Below are 18,696 nucleotides of genomic sequence, written 5' to 3'. Positions count from 1 at the left end.
ATCTATGGCCCAATATATATGTGCCACCCTTAAGTATAACAAATTAGCAATCAATGGAGCACAGAGAAATTAAGAGACTGAAAAATGATATAAATGAGATTTACAATTGTTAAGAAAGATATCCTATTAAATTATGTCATACGATTAATATCAAGCTGTTTAACGTCGTAAAACATGATCCCTTTGACAACCCTAATTGTACATAAATCTTTTCAATGAGGGAAAACGACGACACTCGTTAATACATCCAACGACTTGTTTGATTAAACTTTAATCGAGGGATTAGTAATGTAGTTTGTATGACATGCACTATATACAATTTAGGATCAAATCTTCCTGGTTCGTACAAAGAGTATTAATATGCATGGTCAGATTGGAGCGTTTATGTTCAAACACTAGATCCAAAAGCAAAGGACAACTTGGATCTCTTTCTATGATAGTGATCTCAATGGTAAAATTGGAAGATTACGATTTGTTAGATTAAATGTAGCAAGTTTGTTAGCTTAAATCACTCAACTCAATGGTAAACCTAGCAAGTTTGTTAGCTTAAATCCCTCAACTCCATAACAATCATTGTTGTTTTTATAGATCAAATTAAGGTAGCTGTAGACACCTAAAAATGTCTCCCCAAAACCAAACCCAATGATGAACAAAAAAAAAAAGCAACAAAAAAAAAAAAAAATAATGTCTAAGGGCAAGTGTTCCAATGTCTTTGATATGAACACGTCTCAAATTGCGTCTCTCATCGAGTGCTTGGTACCGTGCCTGAGAAACATGAATACTAAGTGAGTGATGGACCGCATGATCTGAGATTGCCCACATTGATTCAAAAAAAAAAAAAAAAGTCAAAGCAAAAAGAAATGTTGAAAATAAAACTTGCAAAGTCCAATTCACAATTACACATCTTGGGGATTCTCTCGGGTCTTTAGCCTAATACCTTTTTCTTCTTTAAACCATCAACTTAACCACATTATAACACTTGAAAGACCTCTTTGAGGTGTACATACACTTGTGCAATGTTTGGTTAGAGCCACGTTCGGCCTAATTCCTAACGGATACGTAGGCAACCTCATATCGAGATGCGGCCACATTCATATTCATATCCATGCATGATCGAGTCAAAGAATATCCAATGCTTACCCCTACCCATTTAGAGCTAGACTTGGGGGCTTGAACCCACATCATTTAGCCTACCCAGCCTAAAGAGTCATCATCTTTGACTCTTCTCACATCTCTTTCCATCACCATAACCCTTGCAGCCAGCCTTAGTATCACATTCACACACTTCACTCACACATCCATATCCATATCAATCATCCTTCCCTTTAAGAGCCCTTATCATGAAATCTTGTTTCAACACTGTGCATGTTTCATCATATTTAAAGACAACATTCATTAGAAGAAACATTGTATACTTGCTTAGCTTCCTGACCTGAGCAATAATCATTGTTTCATGCATCGCATAATGTGCCGAGAAACATTTATATATCAATGATTTTTAATCATACAAAGCATATCGTGCTTAGCTCCTTGACCTAAGCAACGTTCATTATGCAATAATCACTTCATCTGTGTACGTGTTTAGCTTCCAGACCTAAGTGACGTTCAAGATCGTTTCTTTACACCATATTTGATGCTTAGCTCCATGACCTAAGTTCATTAATCGTGTCACATGATGTAATTGTCCTTAGCCTTCTGGCCTAAGGACATGCATCATGCATACATTACTTTCAAGAAAAGCAATTCAATCCATGCGATTCATTTTGTCTTGCTCAACGAGGAAGTTCAAAACTTCTTTCTTTTTTTTTCGCGTCTTTTCTTTTGGGGAAGTTTACAAAAACTTTTTCAAAATTTTCTCATCGAGGGAAGTTCGAAAATAAAAGTTCAGTTTTCACATCTTTCTTTTTCGAGAGAAAGTCGGTACCCTCCACTCATGACAAAAATTGATGGAAAATTTTTGCTTTTGCATCTTCATTTGCTTGTGTCTGCACACACACATATACACACACACACTCACAAGTCATACACATGTCATGTCACATCAATTCAAACTTGGTCAAGTCGTGGTTAAGTCAATCACAATATATACGAGTCCATTGGCAAATTTATTTTTGCAGGTCTCATCTACAGCCCACGTTCGGGGACAAGCGAACCAACTACAACCCATGTCCGGGGACAAGCGGACCATCTACAGCCCACGTTCGGGGACAAGCGAACCAACTACAACCCACATTCGGGACAAGCGAACCATCTACAGCCCACGTCCGGGGACAAGCGGACCATCTACAGCCCACGTCCGGGGACAAGCGGACCATCTACAGCCCACGTCCGGGGACAAGCGGACCATCTACAACCCATGTCCGGGGACAAGCGAACCATTTACAGCCCACGTTCGGGGACAAGCGAACCAACTACAGCCCACGTCCGGGGACAAGCGGACCATCTACAGACCACGTTCGGGGACAATCGAACCACCATCATTTCATGACGCAAGGTTCTCGATACACAGAGACTTGCAATCTCATCATCTGTCGACTTTCCTCAAGCATGGAAAGTATTATTCGATGGATTTCTTCAAGCATAGAAAACCGCCAAATTCCTTTGTCGGCTTTCCTCAAGCATGGAAAGCATTATCGGTGGATTTCTTCAAGCATAGAAAAACGCCAAAATCATGTGTCGACTTTCCTCAAGCATGGAAAGTGTCACCCGGTAGGTTTCTTCAGGCTTAGAACGCTACCAAAATCATCTGTCGGCTTTCCTCAAGCATGGATAGCGTTTCAACAAACGTCATCCGGTGGATTCCTTCAAGCATAGGAAGCTGCCAAACTCATTTGTCACCGATACACTGGTGCCAGATACGTATTCTATCCATTTACTCTTTTATATGTGGAATTAACATTTTTCTGCAGGTATCGGCGCATACAGAGTGATTTAGGATCGCAGAACGTCTTAACTCATTCTCCGTCCTTATCGACTACTTTGACTATCGTTTTCGAAACTGACGTTTCTACAAACTCAGTCAAAGTGGGGGCTTCTGTAGACACCTAAAAATGTCTCCCCAAAACCAAATCCGATGATGAACAACCTTTCACCGCCATTATTGGTCGGGTTGAGTATGTAATCTTTGGAGTGCTTAAATCCATGTTCACTCCCAATACATTTCATAAACCAACCCAACTTTTAGCCCATTTCCCCAAACCGTAACTTATTTTCCTCTTTTCGTGCCTTTAAACCCAAAATAATTCATTTCGTGTCCTTTAAAATCATTCATTTCGTGTCCTTTTTATAAAAACGTTTGATCCAGTTTATTTTGGTCCATAATCTGGGTCCAATGATTGAATAGTTGGATGGGTTTTGAAAAGAGCTTTCCAACGATATATCAAAGCCCAAATCCGAGTTATAACGAATAAGTTATGGCCAAAATATTAAACTGAGCCCAAACCGAACCTAAGCCCACCTTACCTACGACCCAATGATCATGTGGAGGGTCCAAATTATTTAATCCCATTCCTAAACCCATTAGGATTAATTAGAAGATTCTATAAGTTTCTAAAATATCTTGATTATCCTTTTTGAAATTATAAGATTAAATAGTTTGAAATTGAATAAACTCCTTTTTTTGAAAGTCCTAATTTTATTCGAATCGAAAGACGTTCAAAGATAGATAGATATTATTTTCGTGCCTCATGGTTTTTATCCAAACTTTATATGGTTGGATAGCCCTTGAAATTATCTTTCCAATGATATATTATAATATCAATTCTGAGCTATAACGGAAAAGATATGAATAAAATGTCAAACTCTATCCAAAACTGACACCGTCTCACTATTTCGGCCATATCTTTTTATTATACAAAATATTTTAATTTGATTTTAATTGAGTTATTATAAAGTAGAATTCAAGAGCTTTCCAACGATATCTTATTTATCTTATTCCAATTTCTGGATAAAAAGATATGATAAAAACAAAAACCGCAAAAATTGCTGTCTATCGCAAGAGTTTTATCCGATTCGAATTCTTATCTTGTTTTTTTTACCCTTCTTTTTGCTCTATAAATAGAGGTCATATCTCCCCTTTTCCAATCATCAACAAGCTTGATCATCAAATAATTCTTTTCTCCATCTTTAGCCTAAACACTAGCCTCCCTATTCTTTCATTCCTTCCCCTAAGCACTCCAAGGAGTCCATACTTTACCTGAAGTTCTATACTTAAACCAAGGCGTGAAAGGTATAAATAACTGAGGGTTTGATTTTGGGGAGACATTTATAGGTGTCTACAGTAGCCAATTCCAATCATTGTTGTTTTTATATATCAAACTAAGATAGCCAATTTCGCTCATCACTTTCTATTACTCCGTATAAAAGTCAAACATTTCGTGTTGGATAATTTAAAAGTACTCTCTCAGTCCCATGATAACTAATACAATCAAATTTATGCCAATCTACTAATTTGACCTTATTTTTTACATAAGTTAATATTAATGAAAAAAAAGGTTATATTATGAAACTTTATATCAACGCTAATCTAACAAACACTTTGACTTGCTTTTGTGATTTCTAGTCAAAGTTAATACTTTCTCCATTTTTATTTATTTGACACCGTTTGACTTTTACACTATTCACACACTACACTTTGACTTGCTTTTGTGATTTCTAGATACGATTTAATATACTCGCTATAGATCTTGTTTGAATTGTGTCGATGAATAATTTATTAATATATCCACTTTTTATAATATTATAATTCTAATAATTAGATATATATATTAATCTTTAAAAATATGCGTTGGCAAGCGTGATAATAAAAAAGTATCAAACTAAAAAAACCGAGGAAGTATATTGTTTATGCAAATTTTTGTCAAGTGGGATTGAATAACAAAATCTAGGCTGCGAGTCAACTAAATAAAACCAAGGATAAAAGTAAAGCGAAAATAAAGAAATGACACGAGGAATTGGTGACGCGGAAAATCTAATGAAGGTAAAAACCGCGGGTAGAATAAGGATCTACCAAACTTTCACTATGAAAATATGTTTAGAATCGGATTACAATGTATACTTAGACTATTTTTGTAGCTAGTTTGTAGTGTCTTTCGTTTGATGATGCCTTCCCCTTATATAGAGGGTGCTTAGGGTTAGTCCCTAGCCGTTGCAAGGTGATAAGCTTTGCTTCCTTGATTTTCGGAGTTAGCTCCTCAACTTCCTTATTCCAGTTTAGTCTACTAACAACAGTATCTAGCAGGGTATGGACATAGTCTCCCATATCTATCTCTTCCTGGAAAATAGTGAAACAGTTGGAGTACCTTTCGTCCGTCGAGACTGGCTTCTCTTTTTCGTCAAGTCTTAGTCTTCGTCGAAGCTTGATTCCGTCGTTGACATTAGCTGACTTTTTATTGACTTTGACTTATAGAATTTTACCCATAACACATGTGAATAGTGAAAAAAAGTTCAATGTCTCCAACTTTTGAATTACCTAAACTAGCACTTAAAAGTAAATAAATAAACTACTTAAATTGCCCCTAAAAACTAAACAAACAAACAAACAAACAAACAAACAAAATTCGTCAAAACTCTCACACCTATTAGGGCTTGTTCACATTTACCTAATTTCAGTTCAACTCTAATCAGTTCAGTTCAATTCAGCTCCTAATTTCCCTCTCTCATAAAATATTCATTTCAGCTCAGTTTAGTTCAGCTCCAATCAGTTCAGTTCAGCTCTAATCAGTTCAGTTCAGTTCAGTAAATGTGAACAGACCCTTAGTTTTCACCTACTAGCTATTACAAATTTACAACCCATTCAAAAGAAGGAAAGCAGAATCGATTACATAACATAGTTTTTCAAAATTTTAAACATTTTATCTAATAGTTTTCCAAAATTTTAAACAATCAATTAATAAGAAATATAATAATATAAAAAAAAACATTTACATAAATAAGCCAATCAATTAACTTTCAACTTTTCAGCTTATAAATAATTAATTTATCGGCTACATTTCACCAAATGCCACTGAGTACTTAAAAAATTCACCAAATACCATCAAGGTTTTCAAAATTCACCAAATGTCGTCGAGCTTTTAAAAAATTCACCAAATGCCATTAATGACTAACGGTCGTTAACTCCGTTAGTCATTAAGATTAAATCTTAACACGTGTCATAATATGATTGATTCATTTTAATTATTTATTTTAATTAAAAAATAATTTTTTTTCTTCATTTTTGTGGGAAAAATTGCTCGGATATAGTTTTGGGGTCATTTTGGCCCTTTATGGAGCTCAAAATTGAAAAAAAAAACGTGAATGCTTCGTTTTGTGTGTGAAAAATATTTCGATTAGCGTGTGTCGTCAAATTTTAACCACCAAAATTGATCGGGTAAGGTTGTGGGGGGTCATTTTGATCCTTTATGGGTACAAATTAAGCTCAGAATTGACAAAAAAAAAACCTCAATGCTCCGTTTTGTGTGTTGAAAAATATTTCGATTAGCGTGTTGTTATTTTTTAACCATCAAAATTGATCGGGTAAGGTTTTGGGGTCATTTTGATCCTTTATGGTATAAAATTAAGCTCGGAATTGACTAAAAATAACATATATGCCCCGTTTTGTATGTCGATATCGTAATTTTTTTTTCGAAAAAAATGCGAAACAGGGTATTTACGTTTTTTTTCCAATTTTGAGTTTAATTTGTACCCATAAAGGGTCAAAATGACCCCCAAAACCTTATCCGAACAATATTCATCACAAAAATTGAAAAAAGTATTATTTATTCATTAAAATAAATAATGATTGTGTATTAATTTTAAAAAGTAATGGCATTTGGTGAAATAATTTTCCAAAGTAATGGTATTTGATGAAAATTGCATTAACGGAAAACTAACGTCCATTTGCTATTAGTGGCACGAGATGTCATTGTATTGTTTGTCAGTGGCATTTGGTGAATTTTGAAAACTTTGATGGCATTTGGTGAATTTTGTAAGTACTCAGTGGCATTTGGTGAAATAGCCATTAATTTTTTTATCTCAAATTTGGATTTTTTTGAAAAATAATCTTTTATATTAAATCGATCATTAAATTTTTTTATGCAATATAACTGGTAGGACTTAAACTTGTAACCTCAAAACACAATGTAAGTTTACTTTAGCGCAAATTCTTAGCTACACCCTTGTGTAGTTAAGCTAGCTACACTAGCTGAGTAGTTCCATGCCTGCATATATATGAATATATATTACTTCAAAAATGAACATACATTTTTACTTTCTTTCCTTATATCTTAACTCTCTTTCTTCTCTTTTCTTACTTCAATTAATTTTCTCTCTTTGTTTTATCCCCATTTTGAAACTTTCTCTTTCCTTTATTATCTCTATAAAGATAAACACGTGAATGCACTTTCCTAATTTCCTTTAATCATTATTCTTCTTTGTCTTTCTACAGCTTCAAGCATTCTCCAGTTTGTCACATGCAGCATTCTTCATCATCATCATCTTTGTCACGATTGTGAATCGTGATCGAGGTAACTTTGAGTATTTTTTTTTAATGTGAATGTTATAAAATTGTTTATTCCTATCAATTTTTATTTGTGATTCTTAATCTACCAAAATTTTTAATCGTGAGGAAAGTTTTGTACGCTATATTGGTTTGTAAGAGTAAGGGTATGTTCTGATATACTGAATCGAACTAAACTGTACTGATTGGAGCTTAACAAAAAAGAATTGAATAGAGCTGAAATGAATTGTTTATGAGAGAAGATAAATAGGAACTAAACTAAACTGAACTGAACGGATGAACTGAACTGAAATTAAGCTGAAGAAAACCTCATTTTTTTTGGTAAGAATAACCTCGTGTTGTCCATAAAAGTAACTCAAATTCATTATAAGAGTAAAATCAAGTAATTTAGAAACAATTAACCCCATTTATTCATTCGAGTAACCCTTATTCATTCTTTTGTTTTAAAAAATAAAAGAATAACTCCACTTATTTATGAGCGTAACCCCTTTTTTCATTTAAGTAACTTACATACGTTAAGGTAACCCCATTTGCTCATCACTGTGACCCCTATTATTTAATTAATTGCCTTATATGTGATTATGTGAAGTGGTCACACCATATGGCTAGCCACAAATAAGACTTTGTGTTTTCGATCTCTATGATGAACCACGAATATAAGATTTAAGTGGATATTTAAATTTTTAGAGTTAAAATAATTCCAATTGAACTTGTGTATAATTTTCTTAAAAAAATGAACATGTATGGTAGTACTTTAAAAATGAACATATAGTACAAAATGAACATTTAATACACTAAAAGTGAACATTGAGTACAAAAAAATGAACATATTTTAACATTTTATGTTTTCTTTATTTTTTGTGACTAATATATAAATAATTTGAACTTATATGAATATATGAAAATCATGTTCATTCTTAATATACTAAATGTTTGTAACTTTTTTTTTTACCTGATCATTTTAAATACTAAATCTTTATTTTTTTTTTTAAAAGTATTCATATTTTTTGGTGAAATTTTCATTTTATTCAGTATGGTCTAGTTATTCTATGATTGTATGAACTATTTATTTTTAATATACTAAATTAAATGTTCATATTTTTTCACGAATTTATTTTTTATTACTAAATGTTCATTTTTTAACGTGTTCATAATATTTTTTTTTAACTTAATGTTCATTTTTATGGTTGTGCTCTAGCATTATATGATTACATGATAATCATGTTCATTTTTAATATACTATATGATCATTTTCACTTTTTAATACTAAAGTTTCATTTCTGTTACATGTTTATTTTTTTATTACTAAATATTCATTATTTTTACATGTTCATACATACTTTTTTTTTTATTTAAATATATTTTCAATTTATAAGTCGTGGTGCAACTATTCTAGCTTGCTTTAGTACATCCCTTCTAATTCTTAGGCCTTGTTTGGTTCACCTTATTTTTACTTATTCAGAAAAAATAAGTTCAAATCAGATAAAATAAGTTTAGATTAAAAAAATTATAAAAATCACATATTAATAAAATGTACATTATATTATTACGAATCTATCAGTACCCCACTTAATATATTTTTCCGTATGGATATATTATATTTAAGGTCAAAGTTTGATCAAATTTGACATTTAGATCAGATCTCACAAAAATAAGGTAAACCAAACAAAACCCTTAATTCTTACATAATATTATCCACCTAAATTGGAGAAGGAGATAGCCCAATATCGTACCCATGAGGCTTTATATACATTGCGTCAAACCCCTTAATGGCCCTCAAACCTGTGATTCAATTTAAAATCACATTTTTATTTTTTAACGGGAAAATCATAATTTTTTAAAGACATTATTTCTCTTTTTCCTTTTTTTTTTTTTTTTTTTTTTTTTTTTTTTTTTTTTTAACCGCCATAGTTAGAGTTATGACGGTGCTATAATTTCTATATACACGGTTTCAATAAAAAAAAAAATAATAATAATAATTCTATATATACACCCCCAATTCATCTGCTTTTTCCCTTAAAGGTATTTCGTTTAAAAAAAAAAAAAAAACCTAATTAAGTACTAGGGTTTACCTCATTATCTCCTAGTTCTCTTTCATTGTATAAATGTATACACGTACAGTTCTTCAATTCTTCAATGGCTTCTGTGGGAAAAGTCAGTGGTAAAGGCAAACGGAAAATCGACATCATTCCGATCGATAACAAATCCAGGAAACTAGTTACGTTTTCGAAACGCCGTGTCGGGTTGTTCAACAAGGCAAGCGAATTGTGTTCAATGTGCGGCGTTGAGTGTGCGGTTGTTACATTCTCTCCTGCAGGAAAGGCGTACTCTTTCGGACACCCGAACGCAGACGAAATAATTGGTCGTGCTTTTCCTACTGCTCGATTGTATGAGGACGTTCTTGCGAAGCCGATTGATGATATGGGTTTGGATGATCTTGAGCGATTTAAGGTTGCGTTACAGGGTTTAAGGAGTCAAGTTGCTTCGAAGGTTAAGGGAAATAATTAGTTCTTATTCTTCATTACAGTCGTAATTATTCAACAAAGTATTGTAAATGAAGATGTGTCGTGTATTGCTGATTTTGTTATTAGGGATAATGATAAATTGCGTTTTTTATTTTTCGCCATTGATATTTGGTTTTGTTTATAAAAGATTCGTTATGGGATAGTTTTGTAATATTTTTGCATTGAAATTGTTTATCAATTTTATTATTTATCAAGTTTATTTAGACTCTTATTGTTGTCTTTACGAAGTACAAAGTAAGGGAGTGTAAAGTATGTCAATATTTAGTGGATGCTAGTTTATATGTATAACAAGTACTTCGTAATAGATCACAATCTCTTGAATGATAAAAAATACTTGTAAAGTTGTATTTGATACTTTTGAGATATTGATATGATATTAAGAGATATAATCTTTTAGCGCCAAAAAAAAAAAAAAAAAAAAAAAAAAAAAAAAGGATAGAATCTAATTAAAAGATATTATTGCAATAAATATTATTATGAAGTATTTTTGGAAAATATCTTGTGGTTTTTGGAAAATATTATTATGAAGTATTTTTGGAAAATATCAAAAGTATTAGGGTTTGATAGGACGTTGTCCTTAGCTTTCAAAAAATAAAATAAAATAAACTATACTAGTACGTTGTAATGTGGTTGTAAGTTTTAAATACTATGGATTAGTTAAGAGTCTGATTAAGATGCTTCCAATGAGTATCGGCTTTTGGAGTTAATCGATAACGAGATAGGATGATGTAGTGTTGTATTGATTCGTTAACTTATAAGTTATAAGTGAAATTTGATTTATTTTAAGCTTTCCAGTTTACATAACTGTACCTAAAAAGGCCCATCAGCAGATAATTTTGTCAAGAATACATGTGCAATTGTTTGGATTGAAATTTCCTTTATTTTAATAATATAGCAAAAAGATATAGCAAAAAGATAAAGTGATTATTAATTTGTTCTTTAACTTGAACCAAAAAAATGATTTAAGAGTCGGAAATGCAAAATCTCTTACTTGTTTAGTTAGTAAGAAAATAATTAGAGGTAGGGAATAAAAACCTCACTATTCCCGATTTATCCATTACCTATTCTCATGCCAATACAGAGGCGATAACAAGCAGACATTCAAACACCTCTATACTTCCATACAACAATACGAGGGGAAATGCAAGTGACGGTCTAATTCAAACAATTCTCTTGCTCTTGAGTCTTGACGATCACATCAAGTAATTAGTGAGGAGAAAATGAAATACACCTCTAACAATGGTAACTTATAGATAGCTCTAAACACTATCCTTAGTAGGTGTAGCCCTTGACAAACATACCCTTCTTGGCTTCTTCATCCTCCCCTTCGGCAGAGTACCTCCCAAGCTGAGCAAGGGAATTTGCCTTGGCACGCACCAAAAGAGCTTTTTGGGCAGCTTCTGCGTTCTCTGGGCGTCCTTGCCATGTCTTAAGTACACTGTTCTGTAGTGCACGAGCATATGAGAAAGAGACGTGCCATGGGTTGGGGCTTTGGTTCATTGCGTTAAGGTTTAAGGTTGCTTCCACTTCTGATTGACCTCCAGACAAGAACTAATACAAACGGAAAAAATGATATTAGACCTCTTTGTACGTCAAGTTGACAAAAATAATCACAATCAAGGAATCAATAGACAATAATGATCAATTTTTTAGTCCTTATAATAATCGATTTTCTAACCCTTACAAGAGGGTGCCTTGCCAAACTTTCACTGCCCCTATTTAATTTTACCCCTTTTACCTGAAACGTAACTAGATCAGCTGGAGATTGAGGGAGAAAGAAAGGGTAAAAAGGAACCTGGACCAATACGCTAAGCCACGTTCAGATAAATACCATGAACAAATTAATTAATGGGAAAGCAAAGGGTAAGTCAAGGCAGAGCTCATGAAGCAGCAACACCAAGCTAATTTAGAAAATAGGTCAACCCTCAGCCACAATATCAAAAAGTCATAGGATTAGACACAGATAGTTCATTTGAAAAGTCCCAAAGCCAGAATTGAGTGCACGAAATGAGGAAAACTACATAATTGGGATCTAGGATTTTCCATGGATCTTCTCTTCCCCACCCTCAGATTATATCCTTTTCTTGATTGCTATAAAAAATTAGAGACTATAGTCTCCTTTCTTCTTCCAATATACAAAGTATGATACAGGCACCTCTCTGGTCCCTTGGTCTGGTCCCTGGTCCCTTAGTTTACTTGGGGAAGTCATTTCAGTTGTATGCCTGGGTTTCATCATTTGCATAGACACACCGATACTCATATTAAAGAAGCGTCAAATGATTGATTTAGTTCATGTTCCTTGTATGTATATAATTATTCATTTTTATTCCCACCTTCCCAGTCCTCAATTTTTCTCCACAACAGTCACGTCAACAAAACCTATGCTGATTTACAGAATTAAAATGAAAGAAAGTTTAAAAGCAGCATACCATGATTCCAGGAACAGCAGGAGGCACTCTCCTCCTAAGCATTTGAAGTGTATGTTTTGCAATGGATTCTGGAGAAGCCTTTTCTTTGTGCTCAGCTCCTGGGGTAACCATGCTTGGCTTTAGAAGGATTCCTTCAAAAACAACATTGTTCTGAGCCAAGTAATAAAAAACTTCAGCCCACACCCGCTCAGCAACTTCCAGAGTCCTCTCGATTGGGTGGTCACCATCAAGAAGGATTTCTGGTTCCACAATGGGAACAAGGCCATTGTCCTGAAGCATAAACAAGCAATTACAAAAACAATAAATTTGAAGGACTAATCAGATGTAGGAATCAACTTATGAAGCAATACATTGAAGTGAAGAACCTGTCCAAAAAAACTACCATCTATACAAGAACCTACTCTTACATAGGTTTATACAACTAGATTAGCTCATTCAACTTGCATAAAGAACGTGAGAAATTTTCTTCATAAAAAAGAACATTATAGGAGCTCCAATTCTGCCTTACCAGCAGCATTTTATTTACTACCTCCGTTAAATGTTTTCTGCAACTTTTACTATTTTAGTCCGCTAAACATTATGTGCAACAAAAAAAATTCTTTCCTCTTTTAGTAAAAAAATACTAGTCAAATGTCAATTTTACCCTCATTTAAAAAATTACTCCCTCCGTCCCATAATTACAGGCAAATATACTATTTTGGGTGTCTCAAAATGCTCCTCCTATTACTAAAAATAACACCTAATCATTACTTACTTTTTAGCTTTTCCATACAAATTACACACATACCTAAAAAATCATTACTTACTTTTTCTCTTTTTCATACAAAGTACACACATACCCAAACAATCATTAATTACTTTTTAACTTTTCTATACAATATTCTCTAATTTTTATTATCTCCATACAACATTCTTCACTTTTTATCTTTTTCATACAATATTCCTCTACTTTTTCCATCCTCCTTAAAAACCGTACTTTTTAGAGTTATTTGCCTATAATTATGGGACGGAGGGAGTAAAACACAATTTTCTAACTATAATCAGATTTAATTAATCACTAATTTCTCACCCAATTTTTACCCCAACCAACCCAAACTAATTTATCAACTCTTCATCTTCAACTCAAGAACCCCAAAACCACCTTCATCTTCATCTTCATCTTCCCCCTCTCTATCCTCTTTCCATATCATTATCTCTCTTTTTCTCTCTCTCTTCAACTTTCAAGAAATTGAATTAGTGATGGGTTTGTTGAATTGTTGGTGATGATTTCGTAGTGGATTTCCGTCGGATCTATGGGGGCTTTCATAAGAATGGTGGTGGTGGTTTCGTGGGGCTGATGGTGGTTTTTTGGGGGGGTTTTGTGGGAATTTCGTGGGGTTTTTGTGGTTTTGTGGGGGGTTTTCGTGGGGTTTTGTGGGGGGTTTCGTGAGAATGGTGGTGGTGGTTTTCGTCGGATCTATGGGTTGGTAGTGGTTTCGTGGGGGTTGTGGGGCTGCTGGTGGTTTTGTGGTGGTTTCGTGGGGCTGGTGGTGGTTTATGGGGTTTTGTGAGAATGGTGGTGGTGGTGGTGGTGGAATTCGTCGGACCTAAAATGGTGGGGGTTTCGTGGTGGTATTGTGGGGTGGTAGTAGTGGTGGTGAAGCCGGCGTTGAAGGCGGCGGTGGTGTTGATGAAGGCGGTGCCGCGGGGGTGGTGTTGGTGAAGGCGGTGCCACGGTGGTGGTGTTGGACTGTTGGCTGGTCTTGGTGGTGGCAGTGGGTGGTGGTGGCTGGTCTTGGGGTGGTAGTGAGTGGTTGATTAAATATCCAAATATTCTCTCTCCACCTTAATTACATACCCCTAATATACATTAATCATCATTATCAAATTTTGCATCGTGAACCGCAAACCCTCCCAAAGTTGCAGAAAACATTTAACAGAGGTAGTATTTTTATTAAAAAAATAAGAAAATGAAAAAAAGCCAGGACTATCTGTCTGGACCCTTTAAATTCACCAAAGAATAATAATTTGAAATTTAGTACAAGCAATAACACTATCAGATCTCAGAACTTCAAACGCTTCATGTTTTTCAAAAAGATGTTAGCACAGAATCACTCTTCAGCATCAGGTCTCAACTAGGAGTATTGGCAAGTTTGGGTGGGTTATAGTGATAACCCAAACACAACCAGGTTGGGCTTCATTTGATCACCCTAGATTTTTCATCATACAGTATTTGAGGTCCTGCTGATGCCAACAGGAGGTGGCCTTGCTATGTGAAATAAAAGGTCATTAAGACCTCTCAATTAATAAATTTTTTGCTACACTATGTTAAAATTGAATTTAGTGAAAAAGATGTCTACAATATACAGTTATCAAAGCTCAGACATCCAAACTACCAAATGATCAACAAAAATACTTCATCGCCTAGCCTGTTAACTCCCAATAAGAACTTATTTTTTATCTCCCGTGCTGGAGATTAAACAGGACTAGACTTGAAAGGCACCAGAGCACCACACAAAAATTATAGCATGGTACACACTTATATCACATATGATTCACAAAATTAATTACAGACCACTGTAAATCTAAGTGCTTTGAGTTGGTTAAAGCCAAACATTGAAGTCTGTTTAAAATAAGCTTAAATCATTTCAAAGAAAAGCATTAAGTTTTTTGTGTACCTGAGAAACAGCAGCATAACGAGCAAGTCCCCAAGCAGCTTCCTTAACAGCTAAAGCAGAAGGTCCACATGGAATACTTACAACTGTACGCCTATGTTTGTAAAAACCAAGCAAGCAAATTATCAAGATATTTGCAGAAGATGGGAAAAACAAAAATTAGCTTCTTAGCATCTGAATAAGGGATCGATACCAAAAGTATCTTTGCTAAACATTTCAAAAACCCCAACCCCTAGCCCCAAAGAAATCGATATAAGAGAATAATTCTGAGTTGAGCACAGGTTAAATTTGGCTCACCATTTTGCAAAGCGAGCACCCTGTTGATAGTACTCGGCAGATCTTGAAGCCAAACCGTCTAACCCTTGGCACCAAGATTCATTATTTGACCCTGGCAATGGAGACAAACCCTGAAAGGTAGACGAAAGAAACAGAAATGTGAGGAAAATACAAAGCCATCAATGTGCATTAGTTATACAATACAAGACAATCATGAAGGTTTGGAAGACACAAACAGCTTCTTCAATAACCATACCTTGTCAACTTTGATGCCAGGTACAATGTTTTGTTCACGTAGACAGTCCACAAACTTCTTTCCATCTGTTGTAGACTGGTAAAGTGTTTCCTCAAATAGGATGGAACCAGAAATATATTCACCTAGCCCAGGCGTCGTAAGGAGAAGCTGCCTGTATGCCTGGCGATTAGCTTCTGTGTTATCTAAGCCAATAGACGCCAACCTTTTTCCACAAGTTGCATTAGATTCATCAATGGCAAGGATACCACGTCCAGGAGAGGCAATAGTTTTCTGCAGAATAATAACAAAAATTTTATGTACAGATAAAAATGACGAGACTATTAGAAGTAAATTAAAGAAAAGTCTGAAGGCATGAATCAAACCACAAACGAAAAAAAAAAAAAAAAATTGTCTTCAGAAGACTAGAAAGATAACAGGGAACTCGGATGGAAGCATCTTTTGTGTTTAACACTTTGGTAAACAAGATGTCACCGACTACATTTTGGTCTGTAACAAACCATCTACACTATTTGACAGGTGTTTTTTTTTTCCTCCTATACACCTATGAATTCATTATATTCTCTTAAAAAATATGGAGTAAGAAAATTAGCAGGAGAAGAGGACAAAACACAAAGAACACTTAGATTACATGTCACGCACACCATTAATACACTTCTTGTCTCACAAAATTCCTCACATTCAATAATCCAAGGTATGGGGATTTAACATCCATATAGAAAATCATCAACAAGGCAACCTCTTAACAACCATAATTATTAGACAACGTTAATACTCTTGTATCAGATTCAACTTGCAATTACTACACCACACTCAAGTTACGGAATAAAGATATAACAAAAGCACGGATATAATAGCTTTTGTCTTTTGAACTAAGCACTCATCCAGCAGGATTCAAAACTACAAATTAATTTAACTCGCTTTTATGATCTAATTCTATTACTAAAGACCATACAGGATTCGTTCTCTTCACCTCATCAGAAGCTCAAATTTAGCTCTAAATGAACTTTGTAGCTCATTTTCACAACTCATTGGAACTTATTTCAATTTATAAAAAGCATTTCAAGGGAACAAGCATATACGAGTATTAACTTCCATCATTCAAACTAAACATTTTACAGCATGATTCAAACATACAAATTAATTTAGTTCACTATGTGAATGTTATGATCCAAATCTATAACTAAAAATCATAAAGGCTTCGTTCTTTAGTCACAAAACGAACACAACTTAATTTATATAATAAGGTTAATATTAATACAAGTAGATAATAATTCAAGGCTTATATAGCAATATAGCATCCTTTAAACAAGTCGTTGAGCCCACCACTGATGAATATCTAAGAACACGACATTAATAGTAGGACAATTGAATAATTTTCACTAATTATTATTGATAGTGACTGACTATTCCGACCTACATCGAAAATCATAATTCGAACAACATAAGACCAAATTACACTGATGCGACCAACAATCATGAAATAAAAATCAAAACTCGAACAAAAAAAAAACATCAAAATCACAGATCCAAATTTCAGACAAAATTATACGATCAAAAACTCAAAATTGATGTAAAAACAGATGAAATAGAGAGAAAATTACGGCGGTTTGAACAAGCTCGTCGACGTAAGAGGAAGCGCGGACGACGGGAAGGGAGACTCGGCGAGTAGGGAAGGCGACGGAAGATGATCCGGAGCGTTGAGTGAAGGAGTGTTGACCGATCCAATTGGAAGACGCAGCGTTTAGCTTCACCAAACTTGTAGTCGCCATTGTTGTTTGTTGGTGATCTCTGTTAGTTTCTCTCTCCTCTTATATTAATGGAGTGATGGAAGTGTAAAGGTGAGGTTGATACAAAAGAGTTGCTTATAAAAGAAAGGGGAAATGGTAGGCGGCTGTAAAATGGAGTTGTTGGAGTTTTTCTGGGAAAGTCCGCGCAAATCGATTATCAACTTGAAGTGTTAAAGTGTGTAGAGTGTGTGTAGTGATCTGGGAATATTCCGGGTATACTACGGCCCGCCCACTTTGAGGATGGCTAGCCTGCTACTCCAATAGTCCAGTGTGGTAATGAGGAGATGAGCAAGGCCTTTACTTACGAGATGTCCGAGGAAATACTAATGTAGCGTTGTTATGCATTTGCAAATGTATAACAAATATTAAAATATTAAAAGTCACATGAGAAAGGAAGACAGAGAATGATGTGTGGAACCGCTTTTAATTTTACCACTGAAAGTTTGTATAATACTATTAGTTATCTAGTGAAACTGTACATGCACTTAGTTAGTACCACTGAATGTATGTATGTAGACTGTAGTACTACCGAATGCATACATAGTACCACTAATATATTCAATGATACTATTTGATCACTTAATGATACTATTGATCACTCAATGACACTACTCTAAAATCAAGTACTAAATTACGTGCAATTACACTCTTACCCCTCGTTATGCAATTGTTCTTGCATAACGGGACTCCTTTTAAACAAGCTCTGAGATGTGAAAATAGTATAGTGCACCCGCATGCACCCGGAAAGAACATTAAGCATATTTTAAAGAACATGGGAAAAAAAAAACATGCTAGTATTTGAAAAAGAACATACATGTGTTTGACAAAAGAACATGTTTGTGTTTGACAAAAACGTGACATTACAAAGAACATAAAGTCTGTAAAAAAAAAAGAACATGTTATTTTTCATGGTTACTTGGGTGGTTGAACGTGTTTGAAAAAGAACATTATATTTGACAAAAAAGAACATGTTCTTGTTTGACAAAGATATAGGTGATCATTGGACGGAACGGGGCAAGGTTAAAAAATCAGCTCACTTCTCGAGTCGGGCCAAGTTTTGGGCTGAAGTTTTTGTGCCCAAACCTGCCCAAAATGGTCCGGCCGTGCGAGCTTTTCGGGTTGAGTTAAAAAAATCAACTAAAATAATGCATAAAAACGCAATCCCAAACTCGCCCAAAAATTTAAATTTACGGGCTGGGTCCGACCCGATTTGGGGGCAAAAAAATTCTGCCCAAAACCCGTCCAAAATTAAGTCGGGTCAGTCTAACTTTGAT

General features: G+C 34.5%; 1 protein-coding gene and 1 pseudogene across 1 annotated transcript; one reads left to right on the top strand and one right to left on the bottom strand.

Annotated features, from left to right (window-relative positions):
- The first annotated feature begins 9,631 nt into the window (after positions 1 to 9,631).
- LOC145624783 (agamous-like MADS-box protein AGL62 pseudogene) lies at positions 9,632 to 10,003 on the top strand (annotated as a pseudogene).
- Positions 10,004 to 10,996: 993 nt separating this feature from the next.
- On the bottom strand, positions 10,997 to 17,567 carry LOC145623792 (fructose-bisphosphate aldolase 3, chloroplastic). The gene is made up of 6 exons (XM_081676661.1): positions 17,237 to 17,567; positions 15,636 to 15,905; positions 15,401 to 15,510; positions 15,107 to 15,197; positions 12,450 to 12,719; positions 10,997 to 11,571 (listed from the first exon to the last, which is right to left on the bottom strand). Exons 1-6 carry the CDS (start codon positions 17,402 to 17,404, stop codon positions 11,293 to 11,295), a joined length of 1,188 nt encoding a protein of 395 aa, XP_081532787.1. The 5' UTR covers positions 17,405 to 17,567; the 3' UTR covers positions 10,997 to 11,292.
- Positions 17,568 to 18,696: the final 1,129 nt, after the last annotated feature.

This window comes from Chenopodium album, chromosome 3, assembly GCF_948465745.1.
Source record: "Chenopodium album chromosome 3, dcCheAlbu1.1, whole genome shotgun sequence".
Lineage (NCBI taxonomy): Eukaryota > Viridiplantae > Streptophyta > Magnoliopsida > Caryophyllales > Amaranthaceae > Chenopodium > Chenopodium album.
Note: the sequence above shows the minus strand (reverse complement) of the source record. Positions and strands in the feature narration are given on the sequence as shown.

What these genes read in the sequence shown, in the direction of transcription:
- LOC145623792 (XM_081676661.1), bottom strand. Translation starts at nt 17,404, where the DNA reads ATGGCGACTACAAGTTTGGTGAAGCTAAACGCTGCGTCTTCCAATTGG. An exon ending in ACGAGCTTGTTCAAACCGCC is followed by an intron (nt 15,906 to 17,236) that starts GTAATTTTCTCT and finishes ATTATTCTGCAG; the next exon opens with AAAACTATTGCCTCTCCTGG. An exon ending in GTTATGCTGCTGTTTCTCAG is followed by an intron (nt 12,720 to 15,106) that starts GTACACAAAAAA and finishes TTTATGCTTCAG; the next exon opens with GACAATGGCCTTGTTCCCAT.